The sequence below is a fragment of the Oryza sativa genome, chromosome 11, assembly GCF_034140825.1.
Source record: "Oryza sativa Japonica Group chromosome 11, ASM3414082v1".
Lineage (NCBI taxonomy): Eukaryota > Viridiplantae > Streptophyta > Magnoliopsida > Poales > Poaceae > Oryza > Oryza sativa.
This window is the reverse complement of record NC_089045.1, coordinates 19,465,591-19,485,189: the sequence shown is the minus strand read 5'-3', so window position 1 is coordinate 19,485,189 and position 19,599 is coordinate 19,465,591. Positions and strand designations below refer to the sequence as shown.

General features: G+C 44.9%; 1 protein-coding gene and 1 long non-coding RNA gene across 2 annotated transcripts; both read left to right on the top strand.

Moving 5' to 3' along the window:
- The first annotated feature begins 495 nt into the window (after positions 1–495).
- On the top strand, positions 496–4,095 carry LOC9269182 (putative disease resistance protein RGA3). The gene is made up of 2 exons (XM_015759672.3): positions 496–862; positions 1,570–4,095. The coding sequence occupies exons 1-2, from the start codon at positions 506–508 to the stop codon at positions 2,725–2,727; spliced, it is 1,515 nt and encodes a 504-aa protein (XP_015615158.1). The 5' UTR covers positions 496–505; the 3' UTR covers positions 2,728–4,095.
- Positions 4,096–12,465: 8,370 nt separating this feature from the next.
- On the top strand, positions 12,466–16,459 carry LOC112936880 (uncharacterized). Its single transcript, XR_003239304.2, has 6 exons — positions 12,466–12,877; positions 13,440–13,673; positions 14,027–14,239; positions 15,119–15,203; positions 15,310–15,374; positions 15,855–16,459. It is a non-coding gene; the product is annotated as an uncharacterized lncRNA (long non-coding RNA).
- The last annotated feature ends 3,140 nt before the right edge of the window (positions 16,460–19,599 follow it).

Sequence of the window (19,599 nt, the reverse complement as noted above, 5' to 3'; positions counted from 1 at the left end):
CCATTGAACGGTATGCGTCACGCTGAAGGAAAAGGTCACGAACCTATTTCTCGCCTTCTCCAACAGGGAACGCAAAAGAAAACCAGCACGCGGACTGTTTCTCTCTCCACCTCCCGTGAAATCGTTGTGCCTTGCGAGCCAGGCGTTTGGGTCGATGAGAGAGAACACTCAAATTTGGGTCGCACTCTGCCTGGCACCCAAAATGGGTCCTTTGTATGGGTAATCTGTTGGACCGTGTTTTTGTTCCGCTAGAGTGGCTGAAGCATGCATTTTGAGTTTGGGTGCCACTATGCCTAGCCTGTTGGAGATAGTCTAATGTCCTACAAGTGCCGTTGCTTTCTCCTACAATTTGACCCTTCCATAAAATAAAAAGGAAGAAAAAATTATCCAGTTTCTACTGCAACTTCGCAATTCTGCAACACAAAATATCTAGCTTTTTTTTTTTTTTTTTTTGCGGGGGACAAAAATATCTAGCTAAGCTGCCGTTCTTCCACTAACCCAAGAAATGGCCGGACTGTTCGCATCGTCGGCCGTGAAATGGGCCATCGACAACCTCTCCTCCCTGCTGCCGGCGGCGGCGGCGGCGGGGTCGAGCCGGGGCCTGGACGCGCTGGAGGAGCTCCGGATGCTGGAGCGGACCATGCGGCGGATCCACGCCACGCTGCGCGACGCGGAGCAGCGCTGGAACATCCGCGAGGAGTCCGCCAAGCTGCGGTTGGAGGAGCTCAAGGAGCTCGCCTACGACGCCGAGGACGTGGTGGAGGAGTACGAGTACGAGGTGAACCGGCGCAAGGTGGAGGCGCTCGAGCGGCTCGCCGCCGTTCATGGCGGCGGCGGCGCCAGCAAGCGCAAGCGCGAGGAGGTAAATTAATTAATTAATTAATCAACTAGTCCGGTCGCTGCATCTGCTGACGAAATCTATTAGACTATCATTAGTGGGGTAGTAGCACGTTGTCTGTGCTGTGATTAGTCATAGTATTTTATACTGATTACTAGTTTTAGCTATACTTTGCAAGTCCCATTCAGGTCCCAAGTGTCTGAACCCTGAACAAACCCCCTGAAGAGGGGATAAAAGCAAACAGAAAACTGTAACCCCTCTTCCATTTTTTTTTCCCATTAGAAAGCTACAAGACAAGCACTATATTAGTATATTACTGAATTAGCTGGTTCAGTACTTTGTCCTAGCTGAATCAAAACCATCAAATGGAGTTTTCTAGCTTGGTATTGGTAGTATATCGATTCCCAATGAAGTTAGCTTGAATCCTAAACAAATGTGTCTATAGGTAGAGACATGAAAAGAATAGTGAACTGTCTTCACGGCTGCACCCAGGGTTCTGGGATTCGGGCCAAAAGGTCCGAATTTCGTCCATTTTGGTGAGGTCCGAGACACAATTTCACTCCCATTTCGTCTGAATTTGGTTAAAATTGTCAAATTTGATGTTTTGTCCGAAATTTCTGAAATTCGTCCAATTCGGTGGAGCACGATTTATATTTGCAATCGGATCCCAAAACCCTGTCTGCACCATAGATGACTGAACCTCCCTCTTTCAATTCTTTTTCAAAAAAAAGGTACATGAAGAGCAGTTCTCCACTGAGTCTGGAATAGTTCCAGTTCCAAGTGAGTTGGCTGACAGAACAAGGACAGTTATTCAGAGATTCTGTGAGATCAAAGACTACTGCGATAGTTTTAGTTTGTCTGATAATGATGGGGACAGAAGGATTGTCCCTGATATCAATGCTATGCGGCAGACTAGCTCTTTTGTATTTGCACCCAGAATTCTTGGAAGAAAGAAAGACATGGAGAATGTTATCGCAAAATTGCTCTCTGGGGAAGGCAGCCGTGTTGGAGGTTGCATGTCTGTTTTGGCCATTGTTGGTATGGGAGGATTGGGCAAAACAACACTAGCACAGCTTGTCTACAATGATCCAAGGGTACGCCAATCTTTCGATCTTTGCGCATGGGCTTATGTTTCAGAGTGTTTTGATGTTCACAACCTAACACGCAAGATCATCAGTTCTCTAACCCAGAGTAACTGTGATCATATACAATCTGGTGATCTACAGGGAGCATTGGCCAACGAGATAAAGGACAAGAGGGTTTTCCTTGTCTTTGATGATGTATGGAATGAGCGAAGCGATTACTGGGAGTTGTTGATCACACCGATGTTTGCTTCTAAATGTTGTGACATTATAGTAACCACTCGGAATGAGACAGTGGCAAGGTTGGTGCAAACAACACAAATGTACAATATGAACTGCTTAAGTCCTGACGAGAGTTGGTCATTGTTCAAGCAAACAGCATTTACTGAGCAAGAAAATATCAGTCCAGCAAACCTTGTAGAGATTGCTCGAATGGTATCTGAAAAATGCAAGGGGTTACCATTGGTAATCAAGACTGTAGGGAGCATATTGCGATTTGAAACCAATGAAATTAAATGGAGGGATGTCCTACAAAGTGAGTTATGGGACTTGGAGCAGACTCAGAACGAGGTTTTGCCAGTGTTGGAGTTGAGCTACAAGCACATGCCGATAGACCTGAAACAGTGCTTCGTTGCCCTTTCTCTATATCCAAAATATTATTATCTTGATGAAAACATGGTAGTTTGGTTATGGAAACTACTTGGTTTACTTCAAGGCGATGAAATTGGAAAGTTATATTTCAATGAATTGGTTCAGCGATCATTGCTTCAAAGTTCTATCCATGGACAGAAAGAAGGTCATGCATGATCTTGTCCATGATCTTGCATGCTTTCTTGCAGGGGAAGAGTTCTTTAGACTTGAGGAAGATAAACAAACTGAAGTTCCACGGGGCGCTCGATACATGTCGATAATGCCAAGATCACTATGTAGGAAGAGAATTCAAATATCAAATGCCTCGCAATCTCTCAGAGCCATCATAGTGATAATGGGTGATATTGATATCGTAAATCCGGAAGTGTTGTTTACGCACTGTAAGAAGCTTCGGATCATTTACGTCGTACAGGGCAGTGTTCAAAAGGCACTACTTGACTTCATAGGTGGCATGAAACTACTACGGCATCTCACTCTATCAGGTTATGAATGTGCTACACATTTATCACGTCCTAATTCTATGTCTGAGCTATTTAATTTGCAAACCCTGGACATACAAGCGTATACGTTACTTAAAATTGGACGACTGATTAACTTGCAAACTTTGCCTGAAATACATCTCATGAAATGTGGTTGCTTCGTTGACATAAGAGAGTTGAGGAATATGAACAAAATAAGGAAGTTGTGTATTCGTGGACTGCGTAATGTACCTAGTATCATGCATGCAGATGAAGCTCATTTACAAAGTAAAAGGAACCTTGAGGTACTAGAGTTAGATTTTGACGAATTATTTCTTGATAAAGATTTCGATGAATTGAGAAGTTGTGAACATACAGAGCATGGTGACGCTAATGAAGCAGCTGTCACTCAATCGCGAGGCCAGTTACTTGAGAAACTACGACCACACTACCAAAGCCTCAAGGTACTAAGAATACAAAACTTGAACCATGGAAACTACCCCAGCTGGTTGGGCAGTGCTTCTTTTTCCAAGTTAACTGAACTGAAGTTACAGGCTTGTCAATCTCAACACCTTCCAACACTTGGTGAGTTACCTTCTCTCAAATCCCTTGATATAAGCCGAATGGAGTTTGTGGAACACATTGGCCATGAGTTTTGCAGCCTTCAGCAAAGATTCAAAGGGTTCCAAGCATTACAAGACTTGAGCTTTGATGGTATGACTCGATTGTCAGAGTGGTCTGGAGTGGAGGATGGTGAGTTTCCACACTTGGAGACCCTGTTATTCTGGAATTGAATTGAAGTCTCTTCCATTTGTTCCATTGTCATGCTTGCGTAATCTCAGATTATATGGTTGCAAAAATCTTGTTACTTTTCCTGCCTCAGCTACCATGAAGGAACTAAGCATCTCGAGTTGTGAGAAACTGAAGGAACTGCCAGCTCTACCATCACTCCGTTCATTAGACCTGTCCCATTGTCCAAGCTTGTTTGCACTTGGTCACTTCCCCTTGCTCACTTCCTTGGGACTGTATTATATATTCAATGAAGATATACTATGCAAGTTGGTGAATTCGTACATGACACTGGAAGACTTAACAATTTGGTCTGATACCATCAAGTCATTCGCTCTTGAACCCCTCGGCCTACCATCAGTTCGAAAGCTTGAATTGAGATGTCCTAATTTACACTACTGTGGTGCTCTTACCAGCCTCAGCTCCCTCAAGATACTAAACATAACTGGTTTTCCTCAACTTCACATACCCCACTCATCACTCCAAAGCCAGCTGGAGGAATTGATTGTAGACCCTTGAAGGGAGTACAATAATTACGAAACGTAAGTGAGCTATAAGACTTCGACATCGGATTTGTGATTAAGTTAAGTAGAAAGGAAAATAGGACCGTGGATTTGTACCTAGTTATTAACTTACGTGCTATAACAAGCTGTACTAAGAGAGAGAGAGAGGTGGGTTATTATTGGTGCTATATATATGTAGCCAATGATCAATGAAATTATCTGGGGAGATGGGCGATGCGAGGGGTGTCTCGAGGGGCGACGCGAACTCTCATCGCTGGCGATCCTCGTCGTCGCCGGCGAGCTGGGAAGCGGAGGAGGATCGAGGAAGGAGTAGCCCACGGCCACTGGGAGAGCGGGAAGTAGGGGATAGCGGATTGGGGTGGGCGGTGGTGGTGGGAGGTGGCGGGGTACAGTCTCCGACGACTCCCGCCGTTTTGCGAAGGTCATCCAAGGCACAGATATGGCGGCTCAGGGTGGTGGCTGGCGCAGGCGAAATCAAGTCAGGCCAGATTTTTGCAACAATCAGTGGGGTGGCCATGGAGGAGGTGGAGGTGGAAGAAGATGGGAAGGAGGAGGATTCCAAAATCCCCCAAACCAACCTCAACAATTCCAACCTCCAAGGCGATTTCAAGGGGATGGAGCTAAGGGGGAAAAGGGTGATGAATCCAAAAGTCCTCAGCAAGGTATGGAGAAGCAGATGCAGCAATATCGCCCGGTCAAGCCAAAGGAGAATGATCAAGGGCAGAAAGGGGAGGGGTTGGTGATTGCAGAGCAAAAAGGTCAGCCACATATTCCCAATCCTTCTCATCCTGGTGTGTTCTCTAGTCAGAAGTTTGTCTTAGATGCAAAGAGAGAGGGCACCTTGCTAGGGATTGCTGTACAAAAATCTTCTGTACTAATTGTTCCAAACCTTCATACAAAACTGAAGACTGTTTGTATGACAAACAACCCAGGCCGGTTGCTAAGCTAGTTGGATATGGGGCTCCGGGATTTGGTTGCATTTTGATTCAGAATATCAAATCTGCACCACCTAAAGAGCATGTAAACCCCATGGCAATGGTGAAAATTATCTATGGAGAGGATTTATCTGAAACAGAGTTGGAAGAAGGATAGAAGGATTCAGACAACAGTTCAAATGGAATTGGGAATGGAGGGCTAAGAAACAACCAAGTGGCACCTTTCCAAACAAGTTAAGGTTGTCTCTTGTTTGAGATGTCGAATTTTGATCACTTTAATGTGAAGGGCACTAAGGTGGAGGTAAATGTCTCTGAATGGACTAGTGAATCTGCAGCTATAGGAAAAATGCATGTTGTCTGGGTAATAGTAGAAGGACTCCCTGATGAAATGAAGGTTTACTAGGCTCTATATGAGGTGGGTTCTAATTTGGGGGTGGTCATGGAAGTGTTTATGCCTTTGCTAGCTGCTAAGGATATTGTCAGAATGAAAATAGGGATGATGGATATCAAGCAATTTCCATTTAGGCTGATATTATCTACTCCTGAGGCTTTGATGTATGAGGCATGTTTTACTATGGAGAATGTGGTGGAAATGGGCTGGTTTAAAGGACAACAGCTTGAAAAACAGCATGACATAAAGGCAAACATTGAAGACAAGGAAGATCAGAAGTCTGATACCAAAGGCAAGCGAGGGATGGAGAGTTGGAGACAAAAGAGACAGCTGGGCAGCTAGCAATGTTTCAGCAAAGGGGAGAATGCAGTCAAATCCAATGTCCCAGTATAGAGCAGGTTGAGTTGTTGGCTGAGGAGGATAAGAACAAGGCTTTGCAGATTATACAAGACAGGGAGTTGGCACTGGTGCTGCAAGAGAAGGAAGCAAGAGGTCAGTTCAGTGGGGATAAAGCTGCTGAAGATAACATACCTGAACACCTCATGTTGGAGTTTGAGAAGGCCTCCAAGTCTGCTCCACATGACGTGTCAGTAGCTCGAGAGACACAAGAAGGACAGTTTGCTAGCAATTGTGAGGATGGTGTGGAAGTGGAAGGTGATGAGGAAGGGAAGCTGCAGCTAGGAGACAGTGAAGAGCTTTTTGATTCACAAGATTCCGAGGATGCCTTTGCCAAAAGCTTGGGAGTGGTGCTACCTAAAGAGGAGATGGGAAGTCAAGAGGAGGAAAGAAGGGCAAGCAAGAGATTCAGAGACAGGGAGGACAAGAAGACTCTAGAGATGACAATGAATAGGAAAGAAGCACAAAATGCATTCCTCAACAAAGGTCAGGGCTCATCCCCTCTTCATCATGATTCAAGTATTTCTCTTGCTAACTTAGCTAGTCTTATAGGAGTCAGCCTTGGCTGCTCTATTGAGGCTGTTGATTAGCTGGTAGTTGAGGACGCAATGGTGAATTGGAGAGAAATGAGATGAGTTATGGAGAGATAGCATAAAACTCTAAGGCCTGCATAAAACTCTAAGGCCTGTGCTAGCTGGATTTCATTTTGTCTCTGTTTCTTTTGTGAGCACCTGGGGGTTCTTCCTCTCTGGTTTTCCAAGACTCCTTTTTTGTAAGAACTCATGCGTTTCTTTAATGGAAATGGAGGGCTCTGCCCTTATATATATATATATATATATATATATATATATATATATATATATATATATATATATATATATATATTAATTAAATTTGTTTGGTACTCCATGGTGCCCGGGTAACATGGTTGAAATTGAATATATATATATGTCTATAGCCAACTACTTCATCAGATTGATCATCACATAACAAAAAATCAGAATTTCCAAATCGATCATCACATAATCCTGGCCTTTCTTTCTTTGACATACAGCATTATTGCATCTATGCATATAAATTAAGTTATCGTTTCGTGTGCATTCGTGGGAGTTAAAGTCTGCATATATTTTTTATTTTTTTACAACCATATTATCGCACTAAATGAAATATAGGAGAGTTAAGTTTTCCTTTGTTTAGTTGAAAAACCTTAATTATGTGATGATCAGAGAGGGACAGAGGGAATATTGTCTTAGAGTAAGTTTAATAATATATATTACTACAAAACATCAAATAGATGTCGCCACTATAGATACCGGTAGTGCTAAAACCGGCACCTATAGGCCTTTTCCCACCTCCGCGGGATGAAATCGTAAAAAACCAGCACCTTTAAGTAATTATAGGTGTCCGTTCTAAATAAAAACTGGCACCTATTATATTTTGTGTCGGTTTTTTTTAAAAAATAGGCACCTATAATATATTATAGGTGTCGGTCAATTAAAAACCGACACCTATAATATATTAAAGGTGCTGGTTTTTTTAAAAACCGACACCCTACCAAACGAGCCGAGCCGAGAGACGACCTTATCCACTCACCGAGTGGGAGGTGAGGGGGCAACCTTATCCTATCACCCGTGACCTCTCTCTCTCACCCTATCCTTTCTCTCTCAGCCTCTCTCTCTCTCTCTCGCACCCGAGGGAGGCGGCGGTTGTGGCGGCGGGAGGGAGGCGACGGCAGCAGCGGTTGGCGGCGGGAGGAGAGGCGGCGGTGGCGGGCGGCGCCCTTCCCTCCGCCAGATCTGGCGGGAGGGGAGGTGGTGTCAGCAGCCCGACGGCAGAAGGGGATGCGGCGGCGGTGGGTCAGCGGCAGGAGGGGAGGCGGCGGCGGTCCAACAGCGGCGCCCTCCCCTCCGCTAGATCTGGTGGGAGGGAAGGTGGCGACGGTGGCTCGGCGGCAGGAGGTGGCGACGGCCGCTTCCTCGGTAGCTGCAGCGGTGGTGGCAGCGCCCTCCTCCTCTCCATCCGGAAGTGGCGGTGGTGATGAAGATAGCCTCCTACTCGATCCGATTCATTCTTGATGAATGTGTGTTCTTGATGAATATGTTTGATTCTTGATGAATGTGTGTTCTTGATGAATGTGTTCTTGATGAATGTGATGCTGATGTGTTGATTTTCTAGGATTATTGACTATGTTTGTGTTCATGAATTTGAGGAATTTTGGGGATTCGGGTATTAGATTGGATCGGCTTGACGTCGATGCATTGAGCCGATTTTTGTTTGGCTCATGGGCGCCTCAAAGGTGTCGATTTTGAAACCGGCACCTTTGACCTTGGGTAATCAGTGCCGCCTCCTAGGTACCAGTTGGGAAAACCGGCACCAAAGGAGGTTTTCCAACCAGCACCCTTTAGAGTTTCTGTAGTAGTGATAGCTAACTGCTAGCTATAAGCTCATATTGAAGCTAATATGTATAATATGTTAGCTATCAGGTTAGCTACATTTCTTTCCCTTTCTCTCCTAATCTCACCATGAATTCAATGTATCTATCATAGAACATTTGTGGAGCTAGGTCTTTGCATGAGAGTGTTGACGGAAAACACGGCAGCATGGGAGATTTGCTTCACTCCAGTGCAAGTTCAAGGCTTGTCTCGAGTGTCAAGAGCGTGTCAACTGGTTTGATCATGTAACCAGCAAGAAAGACAAAACATAATTAGATGAGCGATAGCCAATCGGCAGAAATCTTGTTACTTTTCCTGCCTCAGCTACTCTGCAGGAACTAAACATATCGATTTGTGAGAAACTGAAGGAACTGACATCCCTCCCATCACTCAAGTCATTGCATCTGTTCAATTGTCCAAGCTTTGTTACATTTGGTCACTTTCCCTCGCTCACCATCTTATATCTAGACGATCCATTCAAACGTGAGATACTTCACAGGATGGCGAATTCACATTTGACGCTGGAAGAACTATCGATTTCGTCAAACACCTTGAACTCAATCTGTCTTCAGTCACTGAATTACTTGCCTTCACTTAGATCGCTCCAGCTGAGATGTCCTAATTTGCAGTACTGTGATACACTTGCCAGCTTCACTTCCCTCAAGAAACTAAGCATAAAGTCTTCTCCACGACTTCATGTACCTAATTCGCTTCGAAGCCAGCTGGAAGAGCTGTATACTTTCGAATCGTTCTAACCATGGTACGTATCTCTTTGTTACAGTTTTGTCATTTTTGTTGCATAATTTCAGCTTAACGTCCTCCATTTTACAAGAACACATATCTGATTAGCTGTCTCATTCAAGGCTGAAGTAACTGTCTTACTGGAAATAATCAGAACTATTCAGCTGGTTGGCAAGCAAGCCGGCTGAATGCCCGCATATATGGGCATTTCTGTTCCAATTGCTATTTGCAGTGGAGGGTTACGGGTAGTCAAAGCTCAGTATCAATGATCGGACAATGGACATTAACAAACCAGTCATGGATTCTAGCCTTTACGTTGTTTTTTAAAGAACACAAATAAGCATAATTATAGTAACATTGTGTCCTACTGTCATGACCCGAGACTATGACGGGATAACTACCGCCGGGAGGATAGCTGGACAGCATCGGATCCTTTGCATGGATTCTAGCCTTTATGTTGTTTTTTAAAGAACACAAATAAGCATAATCTATAGTAACATTATGTCCTACTGTCATGACTCGAGGACATGACGGGATATCTACCACCGGGAGGATAGCCAGGCGGCATTGGCTCCTGGAGAAGGGTGTAGATTTAGGCTAGAGAAAAGAACATTATTGGGAGGGAGAGATTAGACTAATTGATATTCATTACTTAATGATAATAGATACAATCCTTATATAGATGGTATAGCCTGGCCTCTAATTAAGGAAAATCTTATCTCTAACTTAATTGATATAGGCTGCCTATGGGCATTTGCCTTCTAGCCCAATGCCCATGACATTATACCCCTCCTTTTGAGCAGCTATTCCTCGAGCTGCAACACAAACTGTAGATAATTTCCTAACATAATTCAAGCCTTTTATATCTCAGCTTGCTATATTGTTGTGAACTAAAATAATAAATAGATCTAATATTATGGTAGAGCACCAATACAAGTTGTTGTCAGAAAACAGAGGGCCCTACCCAGAGGGGGCTGCTAGCTGGCGCGTGTGCGCCAGCAGCGAGCACTCCTCCCCCTGCAGTGTTAAATAACTATATTAGTTAATATACTCAACACTAATTGTACTAATTAGGAAAGATTTTGGAGATTTCTTTACTAACAGATTGAAGTTAGATTTGAAAACTTTCGATTTAAGTTTTATATTTTAAAGTCAATTTTTAAAACCTTTCAACTCAGATTTGAAAACTTTCAACTTGATATTTGAAAACTTTCAACTCAGATTCAAAAACTTTCAAGTCAAGATTTGAAAATTTTGAAAACTTTCAATTTGAGATTCAAAAACATTCAACTCGAGATTCGAAAACTTTCAACTCGAGATTCAAAAACTTTCAAATCGAGATTTAAAAACTCTCAAGTTCAGATTTGAAAATTTTCAACTCGAGATTTGAAAACTTTCAACTCGAGATTTAAAAACTCTGAAGTTCAGATTTGAAAATTTTCAAGTCAAAAATTAAAAACTTTCAAACACAAAACATGCTAAAGACAAAAAAAAACAGAAAAAAGTGGAAAAATAAAAGGAAAAAAAGGTAAAAAAAACAAAAAAAAAACGTGGAGGAGGCGCGCGCCAGCGCAGCGGCGCTGGGCCTTGTGGGCCTGAAATGCGCGCCGCCGGCACGCGCGTTAACTAGCTTTTCCACCACCCAGAAGCCTGTAGAGAAAGAACAAGGCCACGCCGTGGCCTAGTAACCAAAAAAGAGCTGATCCGGTAGCCTACGTACTTAACAATCAGATTAAGGGCCTTTTTATTTTGAAAAGAAAATTTTTAGGTGTCACATCGGATGTTTGACCGGATGTCGAAAGAGGTTTCCGGACACGAATGAAAAAACTAATTTCATAACTCGCATGGAAACCGCGAGACGAATCTTTTGAGCCTAATTGATCCGTTATTAGCACATGTAGGTTACTGTAGCACTTATGGCTAATCATGAACTAATTAGGCTCGAAAGATTCGTCTTGCAATTTTCCTCCTAACTATGCAATTAGTCTATTTTTAATATATATTTAATGCTCTATATATATGTCTAAAGATTCGATGTGATATTTTTGTGAAAAAAATTTAGGAACTAAACCAGGCCTAACTCCTCTTGGCTAGCCAAACAAACGGAAAAAAAGCCTAACTCCTCTTGGCCAGCCAAACAAACGGAAAAAAATTCTCTACGGCAGTGCCGCACAAGACCTCCCGTGCAACACCACGCGCATGAGAGACGCGTGTCCAACACCACACTGCAGCGAGAGAGCATCTTTGGAGTCGAGCCAATCTCACCGAGCCGTATCTTTTGGCTGTTTTTTTTTTCATTCGTTCTTTTGATATAAGATACTACGTTCGTTTTTAATAGAAGATGTCGTTAACTTTTAAATATATATTTAATTATTTATCTTATTTAAATTTTTCATAACTATTATTTATTTTGTTAGGAGTTGTTTTATCACAAAAATATTTTATGCATGATTTATATATTATGTATTTACATAATTTTTTTTAATATAACGAATACTCAAAGGTATGTTCAAAAGTCAACAGTGTTATCTACGAGTATTAATGGATGGAGTAATATACATGGGATTTTTCTAGGGCAATATGCAAGTAATTTTACTAAATTTTATCAACATGCCTTAGCTGATTAGAACTTACTTTTTTATTTGAAATGGGCTCGGAAATTATATTTTGATGACATAGAAATCACGGTTTGAAAAAGGCTCGGAAATTACATTTTGATGACGTAGAAATCACGATTTTGTTAATATAGAAATCACGGAACATTTAAGGAGTAATTTTTTTCCCAAACAAACAGGCATAGTAAGCAACATACTCGCTCAGTCAAAAAAAAAAAAAGATAAACCTTGGTTTCCGTATCTAATGTTTGACTGTTCGTCTTATATGAATTTTTTTATAATTAGTATTTTCATTGTTGTTAGATGATAAAACATAATCAATACTTTATGCGTGACTTGTCTTTTTTATTTTCTTATATTTTTTTCAAATAAGACGGACGATCAAACATTGGAGACAATTTGTTTTTTCTTTTTCTTTTTTTTTGGGGACGAAGAGAGTATGTAGCCCACGTTCACGTCTGTCATCTCTACTACTTAAAAAATCTGTAGTAGTGGTCTTGATTCCTGGCACAGCAGATGCATCTGATAGACACGCGTAATCTTGACCATCCGATTGCCACATCCAACGACCGATCTCCTCCCCACGCTCGCTCCTTTCTCGGATCGATCTCCTCCCCACGCCCCCTCCTGCACCCTCCTCCCTGCGTCGCCTCCTCACCCCGCCGTCACGTCGCCTCCTCACCAGCCACGCCCGCCGGCCTCCTCTCCAGACCCGCGATCGCTTCCTGCGTTGCCTCCTCACCTCGCCCCAGCCGGCGACGCTGCCGCTGCCGCTGCCCACCCGCAACCACCGCCAACGCCGCTGCCAACCCCCTCCCCAAACCCTAATCTCTTCCTCTCCTCCCCTCACGCGCCGCCGCGGATGCTCTTGCCATAGTGTTGTCTCGCCATCGTGTCGCCCGAGCAGGGTGGAGTGGGCGAGGCGCCTCCTGCCTTGCTTTTTTTTAATCGGGTGTTCAATTTTTTTTCCTCACAGGAGCAGGATTGAGAACGAGAAGACAAGTTTTGATTCGTTTGTTCTCGAGGTGTGTGTTTGTCACCCAAACCCTAGATTACATCTTCTCTCCCTTTTAGTTTCAATCTATGTTCTTGCAATAGCTTTGGTTTTGTTACGCTTGAACGATCTGTGCCTTGTTGATTTCTGTGAGACTGATGCTAAAGTCACTTGAAGCAAATAGAGTAACTGATTTCCCCCGTAGGAGATTGAGGCTGTTATTTCCAAATCTAAGGTTCGGCTGTAAATACTGAACTACTGATGCGATTTTCCATTGGATGAAATTGAATGTACCCTGATTTCTGAGATGCTGGGCTGCACAGCTCACTATCGATGTTGAGCATTTCTTCGTAGTGATACTGACGTTGCAATCAAGTAGAAATAACCTGTTAACTAATGCTTGCCTCAGCTCTGCCTCCCTTAATTATTCTTAATTATTTGTACTAGACATTTATCTGAACCAAATTTAAATAGCAAATCTGAGTAGGTTCCTCTGTTATCTAGACATACTCATGGTCCATATTGCTTTCTATCTTTGTTTCAGTTTTGCTGCTTATATTATACATTCAAGTTTTTATGCTTTTGCTTGGCAGATGAGGGACAATGCGTTGACCTGAAATTTTACGCACTCCGACCTCCTCCATCGGCTGCGCTGCCGCTCAACCTATGCCACCGCCGGATCGACGGGAGCTGCCAGCTGCTCCACCTGCGCCGTCATAGGGAGCCACACAACCAACCTCCTCCATTGGCTGCGCCGCCGCTCCACCTGCGCCACCGATGGATCGACGGGAGCCACCCGCTGCCCCCCTCCCCTGCACCTCCACCTGGTATGGTGTCCAACCTAACTTAAAGCTGATGGACATTGTTTGGTTTCACCGTCTAATAGTGCTAAATCCTCCCTATATATCTGAATAGTTCATCTGTCTCTTACGGAAAAAAAATGCATGCTTTCTTGCGTCTCTATCTATAGTTCTATCCAGTATTGAGGTAATTTGAGCTGATGGAGAATACATTTCATATGTGGATGTTTGTCAGTACATTTGATGCCATCGTTATAAAATCTGTCTTTTTCTGCTACAGCATCCACTCCTTGGATATGTCTGAGTGTTTCCATGTGCACTGTTTTTTTAATCTCATTTCAGTTTACAATTGATTATTTTGGTTCCTCTGAATTGTCTAGGGATAAATTGATTGAGCAGCTTCAAAGTAGGCGCCTTCCTCCGCATCTCCGCTCCGCTCTCTCCCCTTCGACCACCTCCACCACCGTCGCACACCGTATCGCCTCTCCACTCTCTCCCCGGCGACTGCGAATCGATCCCGGCTGGAGGCGACTTGGTTGGCGACTAGACTCATCCCTCATGCCATCTACCTCTCCAATATAATATAGTGCTAGGTAAGTTCTGCTAAATGCATATGCTGCCATGTTTTATCTTCAAAATAACAATTAATATATGTTGATGCATCACGTAAAGTTGAAAATCATCCTAATAGAATTATATGAGAAATTACCTGAATGACAACTCAGAGGGTAAGGCTGTATTCTTTACATGATGTCGCATGCACTATATTTGACACAGTAGATCAACAACAATTAAACTATATTGTATCAAAATGACAAAGGAAGATGGTTAGTCCAACTATAATCCATCCTCACTTAAAAGATTAACCTTTTCTGAATAGTGCTTTCAATAATATCCAAGGTTAGTAATGAACTCTTTTCAGCTGACAGTATGCATACTTGGTTGCTTCTAGAAGTAATAATTTATATATAGTTTTGTTCTTATAACTGTTTAGGATCAACTAATTTTGTTCCACCACTGATTTGATCTCATTGGTTCATTGTTTCCAATTCCATAAGGCACATGTTAGGTGGTTATTGTCAGCCACAACACTAGATATAGTGTGTTTTAATGCTGCAATCTAAATTAATATGTTCATATCATTTTGTATATCCTCAGTTCTCTTCCTATTTCATAATCTATTTACAAGAACAAGATGAGCAAGCAGCTAATCATTTTGTTAAAGAGATGCAGAGATTCTTTATTTTTTGTGTGGATATGAATTGAATGAGGGTAATATTAATATCTTATTGATGTTCCCAAAAATGTAGTGCACAATTGTTGTACAAATGAATACATTTTTTGATATAAGGCGGCATGGTGTGGAGGCGTAGGTCAACATGAGAACAATAGTCTGCCCACTATATGTTCATTATAGTGTTTTGCTTTGATAAGAGATTTTGACCATGCTGACCATTTATTGCTTTTTACAGGCATCTGATTTCTCGGTAATCAAGTATGGAGGTGAGGAACTTTAACGAGAAGCTGGTTGAATAAAATTTCTACCTTATTACTGAGGTACATTTCCATACATTGCTATGTCGATAGTTATTAGTGAAGGGGGTGCTACAAGCACTTTGTTTTCTTCTTTGTGATGAATTTGATATTGTTCTCCAATACTTAGGTAAACAAGGGCGTGTACTTGTGCTTCTTCTGAAACTTAATGAATGGCTGCCTCCACTGCTTGAGGTAAAAAAACTCTTAGTTGTTGCTTTATAAAATAAAATCTATGTTGCCATCAATTCTTGCTATCACGGTGAAAGGGCCGGCTATCAAGAACAACACTTACATAGATGTACTATACTCAAGATCCTTTTGTGATTGTTTGAAAATTATATTCATGGTTATTATTTGACTTGATTCTTATTTTCATGGTTTTAAACACATGCACTAAAATCAGCTTGGAGTAATGGGATATAAGCAGGAGTTTATGTATCCAAAATATTTAATCAGACTGTGGGATATGCTGTAAATTTGAGCTGGTCTACCTCTGTTCATGGGTTAAAAGTCATGGATGCTGGTGTTAGCCCAGATGAAATAGCATCATTGCGCTCTACTGTATCGGGATTTTCCCTTGAATCCTGGATTTGCTATTTTGTTTTGCTTCCCTCAAACAATTGTGTCCGATGTTATAATCTGATATATCATAGTTTATCACGTGATACACAGGTATAGTATAAGCTGCAGTGCTAGATTTGGACATCTTCAGTTGTGGGACTTGATAAAGCTTGGAGATCATCTCGGTGAACGGGAGGATGTTGATCCATGCAGTTGTATGTTCACCTGTGTTCTGTTATACAACTAATATGCAATGATAGATGCACTGTAGTATATCATCGTCAGATCTTACTTCAAAGAGGATGGGAGCTATCTGTGCAGATAGGTTGACAAAAAATTGCATGCCCATGTTCAGATTTCAGAATCAATACATGTGCAAGTTTAAGACTATTAAAGTCCAGAACATTTTATGTATGACATCACACATTACTAGCTTAATTTATCTCAAAACGCAGGCCTGCACAAGCCCAAGTTTTAGATCCAAACCATAAAACTGCAAAATTTTGTTTGCCATACAATCTGACTATATTCTAATTGCATACTTTCTATAATTCCCTCCCCAAAGGCAATCTATTATTAATCATTAAATCCATTGTATATGCTTTGCAATTTAGATTGTACAATTCATAGTGTTATAGTTGATTGACATCATTTGAATGTTTTGAGAGTAACTATTATTGTAATCACAAATATATTTACAGAACAATATTGCACAAGTTTATTATGTTTTCATGTTATTTAAGACCCGTTGCAACGCACGGGCATCATACTAGTAGACCCAAAATTTATTAGCGGTAGGTCCTTGTTTCCTTCTATGACCATGAGCCCACAGACCCATAAGTCAGCCTGATCGATCTATGCTGCCATCCGGGACGAGGAGGCGCCGCCACGCGACGCGCACCCTCTCGGGTCGCCAGGGAATCGCGCCAGTGCCGGTCCCACCGCCTGCAGAAGCCGCACCTCCAGCGCCAGGTGATGGAGCTGCGTCGCACTCGCGGTGACCTCTTTTCTTCTCCCTGAAATCGCGCTGCTGCCCAAAGAAACCGAACCGCGTCTCCCGGAAATTGCGTCGCCTCCAACGAACCAGATACTGCAATGAGACCCACCCCGCCGCATCAGTCGGCGTTGCCGCCTCCGACTCCATCGAGCATGGTGGTGGCGCTGCCGTTGCCATGGCCAAGCACGAGGTGGAGGCTCGCCTGTGTCCTCTGCGTCGTCGCCGCCGCGGACTGGAGCGACGTTGTTGAGGCAGCCATTGGATCGATGGACGTAAGGCTTCGTTTTGCTTGATGTCGCATGTGGTAAGGCCCCTTGAAGACGGTGCTTTGCCCGGGGCGCAGGGAAGATGGAGTGCGGTGCGGAGTTGATTGTGCAACGGCTGGCCTAGAAAGCACCGTGCCAATCACCGCATCTTCGCTACGTCTCTCAGCCTGCTTTGAACGCCTTTCTTCCACCTTTGCCATTGAGTCCATCATCTGCAACATGGCCTTCAGTTCCAACACTTCTTCCTTCAATTCCTTCGTGATCTGGGGGATGGTTGTTGAATTTGGGCGATCTAGGGGAGGGTTGTTGCTGGTGCCAGGGTATTGTTGGTGTTGTCGTCGTTCAGCGGCTGCACCGTACCCACTGGATGTCCAGCCAGCAACAACCATCATAGATGGCACGGCCGTTGAGGTTCCAAGCATGCTCAGCTGTTCGAGTTTAAAACGGTACGAAGGCTTCCACACGTGTTCCCATCTGGCGCACTTCAATCTTCCTTTCCGCTCCGTAGCCATCACTGGTGGAGAAACCATCTATGGTCGGTCGGCCAAAATCCACAATAGTCCCGATCGCGATAAAAACCGGGACTAAAAATGATCTTCAGTCCCGGTTAAAAACACCATAGCTCACCAACCGGGACTAAAATTTAATACGTAGTATATAATCCCTATCCCTTATCCTCTCCTACACTTCATAGATCCGTTCCCTATCCTCTTCACAGATCTAACTCCTCCTCCCCTCTTCTCCCCCTCCTCACTTCCCATCCGGTGGCTAGGGATGGCAATTTCCCCCGTGGGGCCGGGGACCCGCAGGGGACCCGCCCCTACGGGGGCGGGTGTGGATTTCAACCTGCGGGGAGTCGGGGCCGGGGCTCCGGTCATGAGCGGGGGCGGGGGCGGGGGCGGGGGCGGGTGAGGACATCCACCCGCGGGTGACCCGCGGGACCCCGGAGGATACATATTAGACTATTAATAACTAGCATATTATAAGCCCAAAAGGCCCATCTAGTCTAACCCTAATTCCTCATCTATTCCCTTCTCTAACCTTATCTTCATTTCCCTTCCCACCCCACCCAGCCGCCACGCACGGACGACAGCGGCGGCGGCCACGCGCGGGCGGCGGCGGCGGCGGCCATGCGCGGGCGGCGAGCCAGCGACGACGGCGGAAGCAGCCACCACGCGCGGGCGGTGTCGGCGGCCACGCGCGGACAGCGGAAGCAGCAGCCACGCGCGGGCGGCGGCGGTGCGGCCTCTTGCGGGCGGCGACGGTGGCTGCCTCTTGCGGGCGGCGGTGGTGGCGGCCTCTTGCGAGCCGCAGCGTCGACGACCAGCGGTGCATCCGCGACGGCGACAGCAAGGGCTAGCACCGCATCCACGGTGGCGGCAGTGACGCCCAGTTCCCAGCCACCTGTCTGTCGTTGTCCCTCGTCGGCGTCGCCGCTGCTCCTCGGCTCCTCGCTCGTCAATCATCAGTCATCAGCCGGGTGGTGCGGGGCCCCGCTCACCCGCGGGTCCCCTACGGGGGCGGGGACGGGGGATGGTTTTCACCCGACCATCTCTGCGGGGCTGGGGCCGGGGGGAGAAGTCGGGGAACGGTGGCGGGGCGTTCTGGCCAAACCCGCCCCCGACCCGCCCCGTTGCCAACCCTACCGGTGGCCGGCGGCGGCGGCTGTGGCAGGCGGCGGCGGCCATGGCGTGCGGCGGCCAGCGGGGGCGCTCCCGGCGGCGGCCATGGTGGGCGGCCAGAGGTGCCGCGCGCGGCGGCGGCAAGCGGGGGCGCATCCGGCGGCGGCCGTGCCCTCTCGACTGCCGGCCGGCCTCTTTCCTTTTTTTTTCTTTTTTTTTTTTTGATAATTTGTGATTGATTGAGATGTGTAATTTTGTGATTCATTGCATGGATATGAGATGTATAATCTGTGATGTATTTGATTTGTGTGTGTTTTTTAGGATTTGTGATGTATTTGATTTGTGTGTATTTTTTAGGATTTATGTATTTGATTTTTTTAGGTTGCGGGTGATTTTTGACTGTGTGGGGACGGGGACGGGGGAGCACTCTCCGCCGGGGATGGCCCCGTTGCCATCCCTACCCGCAACCTGCCCCCGTCCCCGGCGTCGGGGCTAGATTTCTCCCGTCCCCGAGACCCACGGGGGCCACGGGGCTCCGACGGGGCTGCGCACCTGGTGTAGAAAAAAACTAGAAGCAACAGATCGAGAGAGAATATTATGAATCTTTCCAAATCACAACAGTATGAACACGGCCAGTCGGCCACAAACACAGATCAGTCAATCACAAGCTACACGATTCTGTTCGCAAGCATCAGTTGCATCAAGCCATCAACATGAGAAAAACTGAAAAAGAGAAGCAACAAACAGGACAAAGAAGAACACAAGAAGCCAAGCAGATACAGGCATGCGGATGTAGTCCAGTCGGAGGCGTGAGCGGCGCGACCTAGAGGAGGCGCGCGACGGCGTTGACGGCTTGATGTAGCCGGCGACCGTCGTCGTGGAGAACGGAAGGAGCTCGGTGAGGTGCGCCGTCCGGCCTGAAGACAACGTCGATGCAGCCTAGAGGCGGCGCGGCTGAGGCCTGGATCTGG